This window comes from Polyodon spathula, chromosome 2 (genome assembly GCF_017654505.1).
Source record: "Polyodon spathula isolate WHYD16114869_AA chromosome 2, ASM1765450v1, whole genome shotgun sequence".
Taxonomy (NCBI): Eukaryota; Metazoa; Chordata; class Actinopteri; order Acipenseriformes; family Polyodontidae; genus Polyodon; species Polyodon spathula.
The window spans coordinates 68,376,095-68,399,076 of record NC_054535.1 but is presented as its reverse complement, the minus strand read 5'-3'; the positions used below and the strand labels follow the sequence as shown (position 1 = coordinate 68,399,076).

The 22,982-nt window shown below is 37.6% G+C and overlaps 1 protein-coding gene across 2 annotated transcripts in view; it reads right to left on the bottom strand.

Moving 5' to 3' along the window:
- Positions 1–17,506, bottom strand: part of ttc33 (tetratricopeptide repeat domain 33) — a 44,268-nt gene extending 26,762 nt beyond the window's left edge. The window contains exons 1-2 of one of the 2 annotated variants that reach the window (XM_041227338.1): positions 17,081–17,506; positions 15,414–15,632 (exon numbers count right to left, since the gene is read on the bottom strand). In XM_041227338.1, coding sequence (XP_041083272.1) covers positions 15,414–15,632; positions 17,081–17,139 — 278 coding nt within the window. In that variant the 5' untranslated portion in view covers positions 17,140–17,506. Of the gene's footprint in view, positions 1–15,413; positions 15,633–16,294; positions 16,558–17,080 lie in introns of those variants that run through there. The other variant, XM_041227348.1, reaches the window with a different exon arrangement.
- Positions 17,507–22,982: the final 5,476 nt, after the last annotated feature.

The window sequence follows — 22,982 nt, the reverse complement described above, 5'->3', positions numbered from 1 at the left end:
CCACTGTGTAAGGCTAGTGTGATCTGTACTCAATCAGTATCTAGTTATAACCTCCTCCTCACACAGCCCTAGTAACGTCTGTTACTAGAAATAGCTAGAAGATATTTCAGTAGGCACTAAAATGTTGCACAGTATGCACTAAATTATAGTCTGCAAGTTCTGTGATGCCAAGAGAAGGCAAAGAAGCACAGTCATATTTATTCTGATGGTCTGACTCAGCCCCTTCACATTCAGCCCTAAGAAACTCCAATTCAGTATATAGGGCAGCCACGTTACCTTAACTCTGCACCCTTATGTGTATGTTTCCCGTCAAACTTGACATCACATATGTCATCATTAATGACATCGGCAATGACAACACTAAGCACATGACAAATTCTCCCTGAAGGACTGGCCATACGGACATAGCACTGGGAAATCACAGTCACTGTGATTGGTAACATATTCCGTAACTGCATTATCATTCCCGCACTCTCAACACATCCTTTTAACTTAAAACATGACCACTGTTACTTTGTATCAAAAAAATATATAATTATATATAATACATTTTAAAGGAAAGAAAACAAACAAACTAACACATTTCCTCACTCAACATATCTCCATCTGGTCCACAATGATTATATACTGTATGTTACCATTGCAACATACCCATAAACTGGAAAAAATGTAATCTTGGTATTAGTTATATTCATACGTACAGTGCCTATAGAAAGTCTACACCCCCTTTCAAAATGTTCACCTTTTGTTGCCTTATCACCTGGAATTAAAATGCATTTATATATATATATATATATATATATATATATATATATATATATATATATATTTTTTTTTTTTTTTTTTTTTTTTTTTTTTTTTTTTCATTTATCTACACATCCTACCCCACAACTTCCAAGTGGAAAAAAAAATTCTAGAAATTTGTGGAGAATATTAATTAAAAATAAGGGACTGGGGCACTTGTCAGGATAGAAGGGAAAATGAATGGAGCAAAGTATAGAGAAGTCCTTGATGAAAACCTTTTGCCCTCTACAAGAAAGCTGAAACTAGGACAGAAGTTCACCTTTCAGCATGACAACAACCCAAAGCACACAGCCAAAGCTACACTGGAGTGGCTAAGGAACAAAAAGGTAAACGTCCTTGAGTGGCCCAGTCAGAGCCCTGACCTAAATCAAATAAAAAATTTGTGGCATGACTTGAAGATTGCTGTCCATCAACACTCCCCAAGGAATCTGACAGAGCTTGAACAGTTTTGTAAAGAAGAATGGTCAAATATTGCCAAATCTAGGTGTGCAAAGTTGGTAGAGGCCTATCCCAACAGACTCACAGCTGTAATTGCTACCAAAGGTGCTTCCACCAAGTATTAACTCAGGTGGGTGGAGACTTATCCAATTATGATCTTTCAGTTTTGTATTTTTAATATAAAACTTTTTTCCCCTTAACAGTGTGGAGTATGGTGTGTAGATAAGTGGAACAAATATCCTCATTTAAATGCAGTAAACTCTGAGGCACTGACATAAGAAAATGTAAAAAACGTTCAAGGGGTGTAGACTTTCTATAGGTATTGTATGTACTTTGCTAGTACTTTTTTTTATCAGACTCCAACATACGTCATCATCTTCAGTGTACAGTGTCTTATTATATCGCTAAATGTCAACAGCCCCACATTTACCACTAACAGCAAGCACGCTAAACCACACAATAATAGGCTACATTCAAAACAAGATAGTAAAGACAAACATTTTTAAAAGAGCAAGTAATTGAAAATACAAGAAACACGCTGACATAAACCTCATAATGTCATACTTTGTGTTCAGTAGGAGAAACAAGAAAACTTCACCAGCTACCTGATAAAGACCTGGACATACACCTTTCGAATTTCATCTCATCTGTAAAAAATTAAAACAGAAATAGGGACGAATTTGAACAAATTTCTCTCCCAAGCACACCAACGTAGCCTGCACAGACATAACTATGAATGCAGCATTTTCTATAGCAGCACGCCACAGTTTACACAAACAAAACAAAACTAGAAGGTAAGAAATAAAGAATATATTAAATAATACCATGGGTCAGAATATATTACCACACAAAAATATGACTTGTTAGTTTTAATCTACTCAAAAGTAACCTGAGACATATTATTGTGTGGTAATATATTCTGACCCATACATTATTCTCTCTCTCTCTCTCTCTCTCTCTCTCTCTCTCTCTCTCTCTCTCTCTATATCTATATATATATATATATATATATATATATATATATATATATAAATATTATTATGGCATGTGATTGGTTAAAACCTCATCACATGACCAAAAATAGATCCAACTATTGCACCCATGACACTGCTTCCTCTGTTCAAACAACAAAGCAAAACGGTGGACAAACCCGCATCGCAACCTGGATTTTGTGACCAAACACAAAATTAATTACAAAATATTCTACAAAACAAAGATGCTGCAAACATTAAAACTGTCATAAAAACTAACAAACAAAAAGTTTATTATCACTGTTACTGAAAATATAGTACCCATGCAAGTTTATAAAGCCAAGTTTGAGATATTTCTCTATTAAAATGTGGAAATACAATCTTATCATTTTTTATGGAGAAACTGATACAGTGGTGAAATGTTTACATCAAATATTTAATAGTTATTTAAGAACTAGTGGCCAAACTATGATAATTTCTAAATAATTGTTTCCAGTTTATTTCTAAAAAAATATTAGATTGTGGTGTATATGGGACTCTTTGGACATAAATACTTTACATTTTAAATATAAACTCAAAATAAAATGCTGTTTAAAAAATAAATAAATAAGTAAATCCCAATCGAGTTTCTGAGACTGCATCACATCATCTCCAAGAAAGACGTCATCAACACAGTAACTCTAAAAGCCAATTAAATTGTTACACTTTGTTTCATACATGACTGCTTATAGCACTTTCATCTCCCTGATTCACCAATAGCGTCTGTCCTTGACAGCACATGGGACCGGCTGTGCGCAATGTGAAAGGCAGAATTAGATGAGCAGGAAACAGGGCAGCAATATAGAACATGTAACAATAAACAACATGTAATTGGACATAAATGTATGAAGCCAATAATCTGTTAACGACTTCCTCACCCAATCTCCTGCCAAGTGGCAATACATCCAGGATACAATGGAATAGTGACAAATATCAGACGCCATTATTTGCTGAAAGAGTTGGATGATTATTTTAATATTGTTATTAATATATAACTAGGAGGAAAACAAATCTATAGCTCTCTGATTACATGTCCTTGGCAATTAAGATCAGTTGAAAACATAATACAGTATATTCTGATGTATCATTCCAGTGACTGCTTAACCTTTTCTCTACTTGTTAACACATTTAAAAGCAGACATGCAGCACACTATGAGGATGACATTTGCTGAGCTTATGAATCAGCCTTTGACTCCAAATGTCCTTAGAACACAGACTGAACATGTAGTTTCTTATTGCAGCTGTACACATCTGTTATTTCCTATATGTTACCTTTTCTTGGAACTGCAGTTTATATAGCTATGTTTAATCACTTATACTAAGTTTTCTTACATTACAGTAATACATTCTTTGCTTATTACACTTATTTTGGGGTAGGTATTCAAGTATTGTATTTTAGTTTTAAAAACAATTTGGATGTTTTTTTTTTTATTATTTATTTTTTTTTTTTACATTTTCAACTATACCTGCACTCACACTGGTTGAATGGCAATTTCTCAAAAATGATTGGAGATTACATAGTACTGGCATGGGTTTTGTCAACATTCAGGTGTGCCTGTTTGCACACAGACTGCCATTTGATACAGAGGCCTCTGATATATATGTTTGATTGACCTTTTTGTCACACTGTGTTTTTCCAAATGAAGTTCAATTCCTAATCAGAAACAGTGACTAACTAATAGCTTTGTTTAAATGACCTACATATTCTGTCAGTCTTGCCGCACTGGCTTTCTTGTTAGTCATTCCATCATGTTTAAAAATGACTAATCTGAGAAAAGTGTCATTACAGCAGCTATCCTCTTTCAAAACTGTCATAGCAAGACATGCAATACAATAATATTCTGAAAATGCTTTACAAAAAAATATATTATCATTATTATTATTATTACACCGTGTAACAATTTTTTTTTTTTTTGTTCCTGGGTAGTAAGTGTTATTTCCTAATTGCTTATGCCTCAAAAGTATAGAAAATGGCTATTATTCCCCAAAAACTTTGCTTTTGTGACCAGGACAGTGATATTTCAAAATATCACTATTTCCAATGGGAAAACGGGCAAATGTGTCTTTTCATTCACATAAAGTCAGAAAAAAAAAACAGCATATGAATCCAAATTAACATGTGTTTATACTAAAGTAATACAAAAATGACTACAAAAGATTTAGAAGGGAGTAGTTTTTCGAGATTTACGATTATACTGTATTTACAGTACAATCGTAAATCTCGAAAAACTACTCGCTTCTAAATAGACTAACTGGAAGAGATTATTATTTTCAGGTTTCCACTATGGTTAGTTAAACTTCATTTGGTTCTTCTGAGCTACTGATTCATCAAGATTATTGTATATCTGAAGCATGAAAAATCATAAACAAAAACTATGACACAGACAATATTTACAAAAAAAGGGGGGAGGGGGGTTGTCAAAATGAAAAATTGAAAGATGACATGACATAAACAGGGTCAAATGTAAATATTACCTTTACTGCATATATTTGCATATGCTATGAAATGAGCTGTTTTACGTAATAGTAACTGTAGAAATTAACATTTGTAAGATTTTAACAATATGTAAAATTACACATTTTGTAATATACTTTACATGTATAGCTATGGCAGTGGTCCTCAAAGTGGTGCCCACTGGTAAATTCGTGCCCACGAAGCCAGGCCATCGTGCCCGCAGCAGCTTAAATTATGGGTCGTGACTCACATTTCTGGCAGGTCGTAGCGTGGGAAAATAAAGAAAGCTTTAAACAACAAAAGCGCCACAGCAGTCTGCTGACAGTGCTGCTCGCTTATGCTGTGCTTGTACATATGTGACTTTTTTTTTTTTCCTGAATGGCTTCTGCGATACGGTTAACCAATTGAACATTTGCATTGTCTCAGAGGTAGCCCAGTCATAAGTTAGCTGGGTGGGGCATAAACTGTGTCTTTTTCAGGTACAGATACTGACTGTAAGTTTAAACATTAGGAGAGTCAAATATCTGCCAAGTTTTACACAGCTGTCCAACCATAAGCAAACAGAGGCCGTTCACGGTATTTGCATGAAAATTGAAGGCAAGTGAGTAGCCAAAGGGAAAGTGAAAGACCTGACAGCTGTCTAATCATTCGTGAGCAGAGGCAGGGTGTTAATATGCTGGGTAAGCACTGAATTTCGCAGACTGTTATTGAGATAATACATTTCAGTATTTAGAATTAAATTTTCTATCTCAAAATTTTTTATTTCTGCAGACAAGGGAAACATTGGAGTATATTTAGTTACGAATCCACTTTCTCTGAATAACTGTACTGGAGATGAACGATCTTTAAAACAGAGTAGTGTTGACAAATCTGTCAAACTGAAACAAAGCGAGACCTTCTCTACACTTTTTTTTATTTTACCTTATTCGTGGTTATCTGTGTAAACATGCTATTTAAAAATATTTGCATTGCACATTTTATATAAATTATTTAAAGAATAATAATATATATATATATATATATATATATATATATATATATATATATATATATATATATATATATATATATATATATATATATATTATATACACACACGCTGTTTTCTGTACCAACACTTTATTAGGACGCTATCTCTCAGCATCCTGTAGAGTCCACTGCTCTACCTGCTTCTCTGCTTGTCTGGAAACAACAAAGTCCCTGTAGCGAGCAGGTGGCCGACGGGGTCGATGTGTCCGCGCCTCACCCTAGGGAGAGTCCCTTGCAGGTCCCAAGCTGGTAAGGGGGATCCGTGGCACCGGCGAGGGAGCGAGGAGCAATCCAGTTGCTGGTGAGGTGACAACAGGGGAGGCGGCTGCTGGGGAAGGAGGCACGGCTGCCAGCCTCAGTCCCCGATAAGGGGCCAGGCGGTCCCGGTGGAGCTCTACCTTGCGATTCCGGATGAGCAGCTGGACCTGATATACCACCTCTCCCACCTGGGCTAGGGCTGTACACGGCTCATCCAGGATGCGTCCAGCTTCGGAGAGTGCCTTTTTTTCGGAGTGAACTGTAGACCCAGACCAACTCACCCAGCTGGAAGTGGCGGCCTCTTTCTCGCAGGTCATAATTCCGGCATTGTCGGAACCCGGCGGCTTGGAGTTTTTCACGGGCAAAGGAGTGTGAGCTGTCAAGGCGATCCTGCAGACACTGGGCATACTCCATCCCGCGTGGCTCCTTCACCTCTGGGGGTCGTCCATGGGGGAACTCAGAGGGCGTCCGCAGTTCCTGTCCCATCATCAGCAAAGCAAGGGTGAAGCACAGACTCCTGTACTGCGGTGCGGCAGGCTAGCAGGATGAGCAGCAGGTGCTGGTCCCAGTCCCGATGGTGTTCGCTGGTGACAATGGCTAGTTGGGTGCCGAGTGTGCGGTTCAAACGCTCAACCAAACCGTCGCTTTGAGACCTTTCTTTGCGGTGTAGTCATCGCACCGCCGGCAGTGGGTCTGCACATCACGACGGCAGTGCCCCCAATAGTATCAGTTGTGGAGGCATGCCAGTGTTTTGGAGACGCGGAAATGCCCCACTCCTGTTGCCCCGTGATTGGCCTTTAGTACGGTGCGTCTAAGCGAGGCAGGCACCACCAGCTGCAATCAAGGTTCTCCGGTGGATGGAACTTGCCATATGTGATGCAGGACAACATTGTGGAGCTTCAAGGCAGATGCAGTTGAAGCCCAGTGGCCTGGATCCCTTGAAGCACTTGCCGCAGGTGGAGCAGGGCCACTGGAAAGGTCGGTCTGTGTACCAGCATGTCACCCAGGTACACCACATATGCCTGCCTGGGGATGCCGTCCAGTAGTATATGTAAATGTATATATTTTAACGTTGCATTAAATGTGACGTTTTTTAAATCCTGTACTAGCATTATGGCTTCCTTTACACTTTTACGATACCATTTTGTAGTTTCTTCGATTACATGATGTTAAATAAAATATCTAATTTATGTTCATATAGTTGTTGTTGTTTTTTTAAATTATATCTCAATCCTAAAATTCTAGGTGATGCAACTTTTGGCATTAACTGTATATTGTAATTGGACATTGTTATCTTTGTATTGTTGTTGAAAATAAAATATGCTTTAGGTGCAGGATAATTAATCATCATATACTGTAAAAACAGCTCTGCTCCACCAATTAATAAGGACAATGAAAAACTAAAACTAAAAGAAAAATGAAAGTGTATGTAGCCAACCTAAGAGTCATTTATTTGTTTTTTTGTCTTGTATCTCTGCTTATAAAGGACATTTTGACTTTGAAACTGCAACCCTATTACAACCATGGAGCAAGTAACAGCCCTGGCATACAATCTGAATTTCATTCCAATTATTGTGGTGACTCAAATTCTTCCATTTAAATACAATATATTAGGTAATCCACTTTGGAATACCATATTATATTACAATAAAATTATTTTATCATACTAAACTACAATTATTCTTCCTGGATACTGATCATCGAATTTATCAGTATTTCTCCCATTCCTCTTTTGGCTCATGTATAGATCCTGAACAGAAGGTGTGTTTGGTAACTACATCCAATGCAAGCCATAACTAGCAAAGCAGCACTCAGTGTGTTACACCAGGTTCATATTCATGAGTTTCGTTAGACGGATAATCCTTTGCCAGAGCAGCAGATAAGCCTAGGAAATATAAAACCAAAAAAGGTAATACAAAAACATAAGTATTAGCAAAAATAATAAATACAAAAATGCAAAACGAAACCCAGAAGGGGGGGAGAACACAGATAACAAAAACAAAAGCTGTCTAAAACAGTGGCTAAGCATTGCTCCCACTATAAGGAAGGTCCTACTCCAACAGCCTTCTTTTTGACATGCCCTTGTATACTTTCATGGGATTAAAATCCATTAAATGAACTCATATTCTGGCGGTTATCCCGGTCTACTTACTCTGGTGCAACACTTGTAAGGATTTCCGATTCACCTCCAGGCTTGTAAATAACAAAAGAATCAAGGAAAGAATTAAGGGTTAACTGGCAAATTAATAAATCATTTAACACCTGGCCTCAGTCCACACCTGTTTTTATCATGGAGGGGATTGTAACCCCAGCCCTGCCATATTTAACACAGACTTAAATGTTCGTCTCCATTTGTTTTTTCCAGTGGTACAGAAAAAAGGTATTTACTTTTAAGATATCTAAATTACAGGTACAACTGCGTGTGACACAATGTTCTTGAAATCTGATTTAAAATTAAATGGGCAGAACAGATATCGGGCTTATGACATGTTTTTGATGGATTGTGACTTGCTGTCAACTGATTACAGTCTTTATATAGTGGTGGTGCCCCACCTTGACAGAGAATTATTAAACTGTGAAGGAGACAGATTACCAAATCAACTATTTCACCACAAGTCCTTCAAACGCTCATCTATAACCCATGAATGCTTGTTTCAAAACTTTGCAAGAATCAATTTTTAAAGATGGAAACAAAGAAGAAATAAGAGGTCAACAGTACCTCTGTAGCCCTATTACAAACCACTTGCATATAATGATTAAACACATTTTATGGTTTTAGTTTTACGGATTTATTTATACACGATTTATGATTTCTCTTGGTATAAACTCAAACTATTTGCTAATATTGTACAATATAACTCTAAACAACATAAATGTGTGTTGTTCATGTTTGTACATTTATTAACCCTTTGTGGTCTTATGTCGGACCAGGTCCGACATTACAATTTTCCCTTTCCGACATCATCAAAAAGATGTCACGCACAGGTCTTTTTACAGTCGTTTTTTCTTCGGAAAAAGCAGAGAAAACCTTTCAATAGCTGAGTGAAACCGACAGAAGACGAAAAAAAGGAGGCGGATCTGAGCAACACACATAGTCCATTCACCACGGACATAACATGGACATAAAAAAAACAAGATAGCTGCTTCCGCATCTGGCGCTCAAAGAATATCACAGACATTTGCAGAGCTTTTTGAGATGCTAAAGTAATAAAATAATGGCTTGGATCGCATTATTGAGGACTTTGGTGATAAAACAAAAGATCAGGAGATGATTTATCAGTATGCACTACTATGAAGAGGTATGTGATAAATACAGCGAACAAGGGGTGGGACGGGGCTGGAGATGCAGTACTGAGTGTCCTGTTGATATACAGTGTCTTTTAAACCTGTTTTACTATATTTAAAATTACTTTTAAACAGTGTGTGTAAAATAAACAGTGCACGTGAAAATAAATTGGAACTGATGCGCCTGACAGGCGTGGAATAAATGGACCGCAAAGGGTTAAACTGTGAAGGAGACAGATTACTAAATCAATTATTTTACCACAAGTCCTTCAAATCCTCATCTATAAGCCCACCAAGTTTGTTAACTTGTGTCCTACAAGGAGTTTCAGCCCTTCAAAGATGGGGCCATTTTCAATACTTTCTTCCTGAAGCCTTTTTGTGGGGTCATTAAATCAGACAGTAAAGAAGGAAGACAGGAGCAGAGCTGCATACAGAAAGTCAGTTAAATTATGAGCACACCTAAGCAATATGAAAGTGATATCGCCTCTACTTTAGAAGTACAGTGGCTCTCAAAAGTATTCACCCCCCTTGGACTTTTCCATATTTTACTGTGTTATAACATGGAATCAAAATAGATTTAATTAGGAGTTTTTGCTACTGATCAACACAAAAAAGTCTATAATGTCAAAGTGAAAAATAAATTCTACAAATTGTTCTCAATTAATTACAAATACAAAACAGAAAATAATTGATTGCATAAGTATTCACCCCATTTGCTATGACACAGCTAAATAAGCTCTGGTGCAACCAATTGTCTTTAGAAGTCACATAATTAGTTGAGGAGTCCACCTCTGTGCAATTAAGGTGTTTCACATGATTTCAGGTTAAATACACCTCTCTCTGGGAGGTTCCACAGTTGGTTAGTACATTTCAACAAATACCAAAATAATCAATTTCTTATAACTTTTCTGCCAATCAATTTCCATCTGGAAATCTCAAAGGAAAGGTTCAGACAAGCCTTCTGCTCGAAGGTTCGTTCGCTAGCCAGGAATTCGAAGGTAGTGCTGAACCTTCCAAGGTTCATTACCTTGACAACCATCTGCTGTGTTGTCAAAACATTCTTCTTAAACAGATGTTGGAAATAATTACTTATTTTACTGGCTATTGACTTTATAATGCAGCTTAATTACTGTTTAATGGTTTTCAATTAATGAATATATTTGTAAATTAGACTTTATAGATGTAAATGTGCCAATAACTTTGTAGTGAACAAATATTTTACATTAAGTGCTTGTGTATTTTGCGCTTTGTCATATTAATTAGTGGCTACTGTTTAATAAATGCTTGTACTTCACATGTTTTCTTGAATTATTATATTCAGTGCCAGTACTTATGCCTGTGACTGTAGTAAACAGACAAACATCATCTCTAGATTAGGATAATGCGGCTTTAAAAATACGGTGCACAGAGCCATGCCCTGGGTTATAGCGCCATCTGCTGGACTAACTACTCATTCAGGTTTCTAATTTGTCAGCTCATTTTTAGATATTTTGAACTAACTTGATTGTGACAGATGATTACTGATAGTTAAAAATACTGAACAAAAATATATCCCACTCAAAGAAAGCATTAATTGCATTTTCTTTCAAATATAGCTAATCATTATTATATAAATTGAAAATCTAGTCATTACTTACGTCCAAGACTGATGTCTATTAATGTGCAATATTAAAGTTAACTGACAGTTGTGTGTACATGTCTGACTGAAAAGTAAACAGAGTGATAAAACATCAAGTACTGAAAGCATCATAATACAAAACCAAAATGTTATTTAATTGTTCTGAATGTAATTTCAGAACTTATTTAACACCTGTTGCTTTTATTTTTTCGAAAAAAAAAAAAACCAAAAAACAAAACACAATTTAAACCTGGATAGCACTTTGTTTATTCTTCTGGTCTGCACTTTTTTTTTTTTTTTTTTTACCCCCAAATGACTGTAATCGTTTTGGCGGCCATATGTCAAATATCATTAATACTCTTGTGGAAATCCCAAATCCTTTTACTGAAACTTGCTAAGTCTCTTATCTTCGGCTCAGAAGTTTCTCATGCCAGAAATGGATCAGCAAGGCTTTTTAAAGATGCCGCCTCTGCTTCTTAAGAACTGGATCCATGCTGGCTACAGCCCCATAAGAAGTACCTCTTGGATCAGTGAATGAATAAAACTTATTGGCAGCTCTCTACCTGGGCGGCTGCTTCCTTCATGTTATTTACTGTACATAAAGCAGCTGGTCCCAAACCAGTCTGTGAAATTCCCAGCAGTGATTCTGAAGGCTCAGCATGCAAAAACCCTGAGGTCACTTCGGCTGAAAAGCATTTGATCATGCAAATTTATCAGAGGAAATGAAAAAGAAAAAAGGGAATAAATAGAGCCAAATGGTTATACACTGAGTGTACAAAACATTATGAACACCTGCTTTTTCCATGAAATAGACTGACGAGGTGAATCCAGGTGAAAGCTATGATCCCTTATTGATGTAACCTGTTAAATCCACTTCAATCAGTGTAGATGAAGGGGAGACAGGTTAAAGGAGGATTTTTAAGCCTTGACACAATTGAGACATGGATTATGTATGTGTGCCATTCAGAGGGTAAATGGGTAAGACAAAAGGTTTAAGTGCCTTTGAACGGGGTATGGTAGTAGGTGCCAGACGTGCCGGTTTGAGTGTGTCAAGAACTACAACACTGCTGGGTTTTTCACACAACAGTTTCCTATGTTTATCAAGGATGGTCCACCACCCAAAGGACATCCAGTCAACGGCAGGTCAGTGGTCAAAAACAGCTCATAAATCAAAGAGGCCAAAGGAGGCTGACACGAATTGTGCAGAGCAACAGACGGGCTACAGTTAGTCAACTGACAGTCCAGTACAACATTGGTGCCAAAAGATCCATAAAAGTAAAAGTACCTTGACACGAATGGGGTATGGCAGTCGATGACCTAACAGAGTTCCACTTCTTTCAGCAAAACACAACAAACTCTGGTTGCAGTGGGCTAAGGAACGAAAACACTGGAGGATTGGAAAAACATTGCCTGGTCTGATGAATCTTGGTTCCTGCTGTTTCACACTGATGGGAGGACTAACGTATGGAGAAAACTACATGAATACATGCATCCATCATGCCACATGTCAACACTGCAGGCTGGTGGTGGTGGTGTGATGGTGTGGGGTGTGTTTTCATGGCAGCAGTGTATCCATCTGCTAATGGATTTTTTTCAGCAGGATAATGCCCCATGCCACAAAGCTTGGGTTATCCAGGAATGGTTCCACAAACATGACAGTGAATTCAGCTTACTGTAGTGGGCTGCCCAGTCACCAGATCTCAATCCAATTGAGCATCTGTGGGATGAGATGGAACGAGCTATTCGGAGTAGAGATCCACTACCAGCCAACTTGACACAACTGTGGGAAACATTAGAATCAACATGGGCCAGCATCCCTGTGGAATGCTTGACACCTTGTAGAGTCCATGCCCCAGTGAATTGAGGCTGTTCTGAAGGCAAAAGGGGGTGCAACTCAATATTAGGAAGGTGTTCCTAATGTTTTGTACACTCAGTGTATAGTGCCTATAGAAAGTCTACACCTCCTTTCAAAATGTTCAGCTTTTGTTGCCTTATAGTCAGAAATTAAAATGCATTAAAAGTTGTTTTTTTTTTCATGTATCTACACATCCTACCCTACAACTTCCAAGTGTTCCAAAATATTCTAGAAATTTGTAGAAAAGTAATTAAAAATAAAAACTGAAATAGCTTGGTTGGATAAGTGTCCACCCCCCTGTAACCAATCGCCTTTAAAATCACACACCAAGTTAAGTGGCCTCCACTTCAGTTAAATTGTAGTGATTCAGATGATTTCAGGATAAATTCAGCAGTTCCTGTAGGTTCCCTCTGCTGGGTAGTGCATTTCAAAGCAAAGACTCAACCATGAGCACCAAGGCGCTTTCAAAAGAACTCCGGGACAAAGTTGTTGAAAGGCACGATCGGAGAATGGGTATAAAAAAATATCAAAGGCCTTGAATATCCCTTGAAGCACGGTCAAGACGATTATTAAGAAGTGGAAGGTGTATGGCACCACCAAGACCCTGCCTAGATCAGGCCGTCCCTCCAAACTGGATGACCAAGCAAGTAGGAGACTGATCAGAGACACTACCAAGAGGCCAATGGCAATTTTGGAAGAGCTACAGGCTTTTATGGCCAAGACTGGTCAAAGTGTGCATGTGACAACAATATCCCAAGCACTCCACAAATCTGGTCTGTATGGTAGGGTGGCAAGAAGGAAGCCATTACTCAAGAAAGCCCACCTTGAATGCCGTTTGAAGTATGCAAAAAAACACTGAGGAGATTCTGTAGTCATGTGGCAAAAAGTTTTGTGGTCACGAAATTAAAATTGAACTTTTTGGCCTAAATGCAAAGCGTTATGTTAGGCGCAAACCCAACACAGCGCATCACCCAAAGAACACCATCCCTACTGTGAAACATGGTGGTGGCAGCATCATGTTATGGGGATGCTTCTCATCGGCAGGGACTGGGGCACTTGTCAGGTTAGAACAGAAAACGAATGCAGCAAAGTACAGAGAAGTGCTTGAGGAAAACCTGCTGCCCCTGCAAGAAAGCTGAAACTGGGACAGAAGTTCACCTTTCAGCATGATAACGACCCAAAGCACACAGCCAAAGCTACAATGGAGTGACTAAGGAACAAAAAGGTAAATGTCCTTGAGTGGCCCAGTCAGCCAAGGAACTTGACATAGCTTGAACAGTTTTGTAAAAAAGAATGATCAAATATTGCCAAATCTAGGTAAGCAAAGTTGGTAGAGACCTATCCCAACAGACTCACAGCTGTAATTGCTGCCAAAGGTGCTTCCACCAAGTATTAACTCAGGGGGGTGGAGACTTATCTAATTATGATCTTTAAGTTTTGAATTTTTAATATTTCTCAATAAAAACTTTTTTCCCCTTAACAGTGTGGAGTATGGTGTTGAGAGAAGTGGGAAAAAATCCTAATTTAAATGCATGAAAGTCTGAGGCACTGACACAACAAAATGTGAAAAAAGTTCAATGGGGTATAGACTTTCAATAGGCACTGTATATGGTAATACTAAAGTTACAACAGTGTCAAATCTCTGATTAAATCAATAAAAACATAATTATTAAATTCATATATAAAACCAATATAAGGCTAAATGCTTGTGACAGAAAGACCATTATTCCTGGTGGTAAATCTCCCTCCCGACCTGTGAGGGCGCCAAGTAAGAACTTACGAGTCCTCTGGACTACTTGGCCTGACACTTCGTTCCGAGGGTTAAAAGGAAGTCGGTCACGTAGAAAAGAGACGGAGCTTCAGTACACTAACTCACTGACCCGGAAGGGAAATTATGTGGCAGCCGCAGATTACAGGCGCGGCTGCAGTCATTTACCAAGGGGTCATGAGTGACAGTATATACAGGGGTCGAAGCGATGTATCTGTTCCTTCATTTTAGTTTAAAGCTTTTGAATTGTAAGGACTGTGAGAGACTCTGGGAGAAATAAAAATGCTCATGAGTGTTTTGTTTAGTTTGTCTGTAATTGTCTTGTGTTGTATATTACTAGAAGGCTAAACACAATTCCGGAGCTGACGCCAGAGGCCAGCACAAACCTGGAACAGCACTGCACTGTATCACAATAAACTGTGTTTGCACCACTAGCACTCATTCACGCACTAACGGACTTGTGTATGTGTTTTGTGTTTCGTATGGGCGTGTAATAAAAACAGGACTATTATTTGCAGGGCAAACCCGGGAATTATAATTTAAGTAATACACGCTGCTATGTTACTTAACATCATTATTGTTTACTGTTTGTTTTGCCATCAGGCACTGGACACAAAAAAAAAAGATCATTAAACAAACTTTGCACCTGGATTATAATTGTCTGTTCACTGATCACACTATCACCCACTTTGCCACAATGCTGTATTTCATTTGTTTTATTACTAACTAGACATGGCTCCCCTATCACCTCCAGTTGCAATGATAGAGATTAGAGAAGTACTGTAGTGGAAGAAGTGCTGTATAGATGAATCACTAGAGCTGCATTTCAATGAGATTTTACACCACAAGTCACTTGGTTGTGATAAAATGCAGTCTTGTTAACGGACCCTTACCTTCCATTTCCTGCCAGAATTGCTCCCTCATCCTTTAGCCGTTTGCTCTTGGCAGCACAGTCTTCAAGCAGAACTTCCTTGCGCCGCTTTATGACGTGGAGCCAGTCAACCTCATTGCCATCAATTTCAGCTTCTTCACTAGCTTCAGCTTCAAATCGCTGAGCGGCCACCTTTGACACCTTGTCACCAGCTTTCCTCTTCCAGCCAAATGATGCCATGCTGCAAAGCACAGGAGGGGCAGTTTTTACAGATAAGAAGTTCTCCTCCTTTCAGAAGAGCGGTTAGCATGGGCTGGCACACTAAAGCCTTTCCATGCTAACCCATGTTTTTCCACCTCTCTTGTAAATGGACTCAGGGCCCTAGTACCAATCCGAAACCACTGAATCTCCAGACCATTACAAGATGTAAACCAGTTCTGAAAATATGGATTCCTTGTTGTAGTCCAATGACAGTAATAAAGAATGTGAACAGTGCAAATCTACATAAACATCAAAATTTACTAGTTTTAAACTGAACATTTTCACCTGTGCCACTTGCTCTGTGTTCTAACGACAGCCGCAAAGGCAGGCAATAATTATATCACCAGAAATAAAAAAATAAAAAGACATTCACAAGCAGTAAAAACATAATACTTCAAGGACGAGCTGGTAGATTGCTGACATTTTATTTCCATAACGTGATCAATTTGTAGTAATTTTTAAAAGGTGTATAACCAAGGCACCTCTTACATTTAACCACATTCACAAAAGACCCTTACTGTTTTGCTGTTAATCTCTTCCCGATTTTGTAATGAGTTGGATATACTGTGAAGCCAGTTTATCTTGCCAGATTGCTACAAATTAACTCACTGACTTACAAGTGATGCATTAATAACAGCATACCATAAGCATTTCACTTGTGCTCTATCCTGAAAGTATGGATTCAGATGGGTCCAGAACGTGAAGAGAAAACCAAGTACTGTAAATATAAAATACTGTGGCTCCAATTGATTAGAAATATAAACAGGCCTATACAACTTAAAGGGCCAAAAGGAAAACGACAATATAGGAATTGTGAGAATATTGTCATGCTAATGAATAGTACGTTTATAAAGTCAGGAAATCCTTGTTCAAAGATGCAATGCAATCTCAGTAGATGTAATAATCACTCAAGTTGTCAAAAATATATATATATATATATATATTATTTTGATTTTATATTGTATTGAAATAAACGAATAAAAAATAGTTTTCTTCCCTAGTGAAAGCGTGTAAAATCCCACTTTGCTTCCGGTTATAGGAGTTCACTGTTCTAATTAAATTGTAATACTCTGTCGGATGCTACAGCAATAGCCTATACTGCATCTCTTAAAAACACTTTAAAACTAACAACTATATTTGTTTTATAAAATAAATACTTTCAAATTCGGGCACTAAATAATATACCATAGCAGTATTGTTTACGTTTAAGACCACTATCCTGCTCTTCAACGTTGTGTTAACAGCTGAAGCTGCGAACTATCTACTCCAGGCCAATCCACTTTCCATCGCAAATTTGTTTTTAACATTTTTATTTTGTGGCACATTCTTCACACAACCAAAGAAAACAGAATGTTTTGTGTGTAATTGTGCAGCATATGTCTCCAACACACAGAAGTGAAATACGAACTAATTCAGCGTAGCACTTACTGTTTGTTGTTGTGTCTCTGAACTTTCAACTTTCCACTCTTACCCCGGCAATGGTACATTTTCTTAAAGGTACAGTGTCTCAATACACGTTTGTTCCATGGTGTAAATAAACAACAGTGCCCTATGCAAAATATTATTACAAGGATCAAAGACGTTTTTACAGAAGGGAAGTTAAAATTTACCACTGGCTCAATCGTGTTCTACTACGTTTAAATGCTTTAATTGTCCCAAAGTTTCTGTAATGCGTGGAAACTCGAAATAGACTGGCATAGAAGACGTATAAACATATGACGTCAGCTAACTTTGTTGAATTTTTTAAATTCTAATAGTAGAAGAGTTATTAAGCAGTTGTACCCATCATCTGGATCAAATAAGTCACAACCCAACAAAAAGAAAATAAACATATGAATTATAGTTTCAAATATGCATTTTATAAATCAAGATTCACGAACACTATGAGTATGTGTGTGTGTCTATAGTTTTCTCTCTGATCCCACAAAGTTCCATAATCATTAAAATGGAAAATAAATTATGCAAAGTCACTTCCGTAATTTCAAGACTGTTTAAGATGTCTTTGTCATTCACAATACAGTAGGTTGTAACTTATACAAGCTCCTTTTCTGTGTTATTCACACCCCCATCCTAGGTGGCAGTACACGTTCTCTAATCGCTGCATGTCGTTCTCTACACTCCTCTTCCATTGTTTAGAATACGTGTCTGCTCCAGCACAGCCCCTTTTAGAGTCTGTGTTGAATGCGCAGGATTTTCGCCAAGGGGATGCGTGATATCTGTTGTCAGATCCGGCTGCGGTCACGCAGGTTGCCTGAAGTTGGACAGGGTATGCGCTCAGAACCGTGTCATTTGACGTATGACTTGCGCACACTCTCACAAGTTTGCGCGACATGAACGGACACGCTATATTTCTGTCACAACTGCCTACCTCAGCTTGTCCATTAGTAAGTCGAAAGTGACTCTGGAAATCAGTGTACTGCGCACCAATTCTGAGATATAGTCAGTAATTTTAGCAATATCCCTGTAGTGATCATGTAGATTTCTCACTTGTTATATTGACACCTGAAAAGCATCTCATTTTGGAGTGATTTTGAGTTTATTAAAATGTTTTTTACAATGTCAATAACCCTTTGAATTCTTCTTTTACAGAGAGGAAGTTAGGTCTTGTGTAGTTATTTTGTGTTGCTGGGGGTTGGTATATCACTTATGTGTATTCATCATGACCTTCAATATTTTGCGTGACATAATACCTGAGCTGGATCTTCCACTACATAAATATACGCTAAATCGTGAGATGGGACTTTTTCATCATTGTGGTGGATTTGGTATTGAACAATCCTTGGAGATGTCAGACCACTTTGTGCTTTAGTTTGACTTCTAAAAGGAAAACTTCTAAATAGTCCCTAGATAATTGTAGATAGTCCATTGTAATTAACATAGCAAAGCCAAAATCCAGTTTGCCTTAGCCTTGTTTATTATTACCCACAACAGCGATATATGCAGAAATAGTGAGTCAAAATAATAAAATCCTAAGTTGTTTTATATTATTGTTGTTATTGTTTTCCTTTCTTGTTTGATGTGGTGGAAATGGGCTTTAATGATTACTTCATGAGTCATACTTTATATTAGAATCCCAGATCTGCCTGTTAGAATACCACTCATTACTTCACGTGACAGCACAATACATACGTTTGTATTATTTCTTTATAGCAATGACTATTTTGTGACCATGTTTTACTCCTATGCTGATGACACCCAGCTCTACTTAAAACTCGACCCTGGAAGCCCCTCTGCCATGGTCTAGCTCTCTGCCTGCATTCAAGACATTGAGACCTGGATGCCTGCCAATTTTCTTTAATTGAACACTAACAAATCTGAACTCCTTCTAGTAGGATCTAAAACTCAATTTAAAAATCCAGTAAAACCCTCCGTGTGGATGTGCCCTATAGCCTGGAGATCGCAAGTTCAAAACCAGGCTATGTCACTGCCGACCGTGGCCTGGAGTTCCTAGGGGGTGGCCCTCAGTTGGCTGAGGGAAGGGACGGAGGGCTAGGTCTGCCAGGGTGTCTCAGCTCACTGCGCACCAGCGACCCCTGTGGTCTGGCCGGGTGCCTGCAGTGTCACGAAATCCGTGGGTTCAGATTTCTTTACGTACTCTTTCCATATCGCTCAGCATATACTCTTATCTCAGGGGAGACGATAGGAGGACAGAGTCGATACTACTCCTAGTGGGGTATTGTTCTGCACTGGACCTGCAATATATCCAGATGACTAATATAGTACCCAAGAAATTGACAGTTTTTTTACGAATCGGAGTATGATCAGTATTTCTTCGGTTTATTAACGGTTAAGTATTGGATAGAGTAGTTACAGTCTACTTCGTATCCCCAGCTGACAGACACACTGGGCAGTCCAGAGTCTTAACAGATATCAACGTTAACACTTTAATACATGTATATATGTATGTATTCAAGGCCGACAAGCAGGCCAAGAACATGTCACTTAAAGTACCCAATGGTCTATTTCAGCACATTCAACAAATCACTCTCTAATTTCTAAAACATAGTGTGAGTCCCTTATAGCAATACATGCAATACATGTGAGATTAAATAATAATTGATTAATGCTTTCCCTTGAATATAGATCGTAAAAGGATAGGATTTCTTCACCAGGCAAATTAAACTGAGTTTATTCAGCTCAATTGTGTTTTGGTTTGCAGAAGATGGACCACCTTACCCTGTCTGTGATAAGTGTGGTAGTCTATTGTAATTTACCTAGGAGTTATATAGGTTTTTCATCCCATTGGAATACATGGGACGCCTCAATTAAATCCAATCATTAATCAGTGAGACAGTTCTTATCCATTTTACAAATAATAGTTTTTCAAAAGATCCGGACTAACTTTTCAGAATTAATAGGTGTCATGTACTCAAATAAATTCAAAACTTCACATTTGTTTCAACTCTTATGATTTCATTCCTTGTTTTCCTCCGAGCCCCTCCTTTATCTGAAAAGTCAAGTGAACCAATGTTCCCAGGATCTTGGTTTATAATATAATAAAAAAACACTACTGTTATATGTGCATGCAAAACATTATTTTTATATGTGTTATATATGAGAGATGTTCTTAATATGTGACATCATCTTCTAATTGATTATGTTTTACTAAATTAAAGGTATGTGTTTCTTTTAACCTCATATTGTTTCATCATTTTATTAATGAGTCAGTTTTAATTCCATATACCAATGTCTAACAGAGTATTTGACAAAAGATTGTTTAAGTCAATTAGTTTCACTAAGTTTAAGTGGTAATAGTTTTCATTAGAATTATTTATCCCTTAAAAATTGTACTAACCAGGCTCTGACCTGTAACTGACTTTTAAATGTGCTATTCCAAGCAGTTTTCCACAGTTTCTTGCTTTCTCCAAAGCCAGAGTCTGTGCAAACACTTTTTTATATTTATGACCTATAAATGTCTGTTAAGCCATACTTTCTGCATATTATTTCTAGAAAAGGTATAATAAAGATCATATATAAGAATAGACACACACGGTTTCATGCGGACGTTCACCCCGCCAAAGCCTGCCGCATATTCTTATCTGTGCTAAACCACTAACTCCATAAACCTTAAATCTCCAAATCTATAAGACTTGCAGCTTTGCTGAAGTGGAACCCAAGGACATTCCTCCTTTTTGGATAAGGAGAGAGGCCCCCTTTTTCAATGCAGCAGTTCAATAGAAGGAGAAAGAACCTGTATCATTTTCCCATTTAATTAAATCGAATACTGCTCCAGCTTTTAATCTTCTTATCAATACAAAGTCATGAACAAGCAATAATACTTGTCAGTTTTAAATAATGTTTTCTATTATAGCAAATACTTAAAACATATTATTAATCTAATGAAATCAAATAATAATTTTTAGTTTCAAATATCATGCTGTCTAAAAAAGGGAGTTAATCATTTATTTTATTAATTTATAATACCTTTCTGTCTAATTACTATTTTTTAACTGTTATGAACTATAAACAGTATCAATTAGCACTGAACCTGTTTCATTATAAGATAATCTTTCAATTAATTTACTTCAGTTTAACAGTTGCTCCTAGAATTTATAATATCACTTTATTTCTTTGGTGATTCCCTCTAAGATTTAAATTCAAACATCAACTAATATAACTGCATTTGACTCATATTTTTATAATGACTGAACTAGGCTTGACCCTGTTCTTTGTTCATACAAAATCCAGCTGAGACAGTTTTTTTTTTTTCTTAAGACTTTGGTTGTTCAAGGATTAATATTAGTTTATTGTGGTTAAGAATCCCTTTCTTATCTTATTTTGTTTGAACATAAATTTGTAGATTAACGTTCACTTTTTAGCAGAAATGGTGCTTTTTATCTAGCGTCATGCTTTCTAAGGATAAGATATACAAGTGGTTCGTTCATTATATATTTTCTTAGAAATTCCCATTTTACTAAGTACTTAATTAAAAACATGTGTAGACTGACCTATTTCATGGAACAAGAGAGCCATCTACTAGTGGTACAAGGATACTCCCTCTTTATCCCTCCTTCCAAAAAGCCTCTAACACTTCATTTTTATATCAAAGTTCATTCCATATTTGAAATTGCCTAGTCCATGTCCAGCATATCCCCACGTTCCCAGCAGGATTCAACTTCTGTGCCGGGTTCAGCTCTGGTTGGTTCCAAAAATACCATCACAGGTCTCTTTATCCAAAGTTTAGCATCACAGGTGTGAGACGCCATCTTCCTCACCTCGTACCTACAAGATACTTGGACACGTTTAGCTGGGACACCTTCTACACATTCCAATTTACCTAGATGTGCCCATTTCACTAAGTGACCTCCTTCACAACTCATGCACTCAATCCTCTTAATATCTTTTGGGTTTACATTTAAATGAGAGAAAGAAACTCCTGTAGGATCATTGCATTCAAACAAGATTCTACAGTGTTTAGCCAAATGACTGCAGGCCGGACAAAGTCTGGGCCCAGTCACTGATGATTTGCTTTGGCACATATTACATGCACACATAACAAGAGGATTATGTTTTAATTTATGTGTCAGGGTTACTTCTGCACCATGTACAATAGTTCTGGATCTGTACACATTGTTACTATACATTTCTTTCTGCTCACACAAGGTCACTTTGCAAGGTATGCCTTCCATCCAGAATACTGAAGAAGGCCAAAACTCACTGTTATTCATATTTTCTGGTATCCAATTACTGTTCTGCCTCACATCATCAGTTGGCAGACACAATAGAACTGAATCTGAATCAGTTGATGAACCATGAGCCTTAGCTACTGAGATCCTCCATGCAAAGGGATTCAATGTTTTACTGACCAGCCTAGCTGATTCAACGTTACTTGTGACAGCAGGCTTGCCCAGGGTTGCGTTGTCCTCCGACGCTCTAGCTCTGAGGTGGCTGTATGGTTAGTCTGCAGTGTGTAAAGAAGTGGTCGGCTGATGGCACACGCTTCAGAGGACAGGACGTGTGTCAGTGCAGGGGTGGTAGCAGTGAGCTGAGCCTAAAACTAATTGGACACTACTAAATTGAGGAGAAAATAATAAAAAATAATAAGAAAAATAAAAGAAATATCAACTACCTAATAGTTGTAATTAACCCTACCAGAATGAAAACACATCCATTCAATAATACAATTTTATTGTGGCTGCTGTAGTCCCTATAGGAATAAATATGCACTTCTCAAAATGATTTCCAGATATTTTTAAATGGAGCTTTAAATGAAATATCTAAAATGCATTTTCAGATATCTTTTTAAATGTTTTTGTCTTTAAATACAGACATCTCTAAATCAGGGTTCTCCAACCCTGGTCCTGGAGAGCTAGCAAAACATTATAAGATA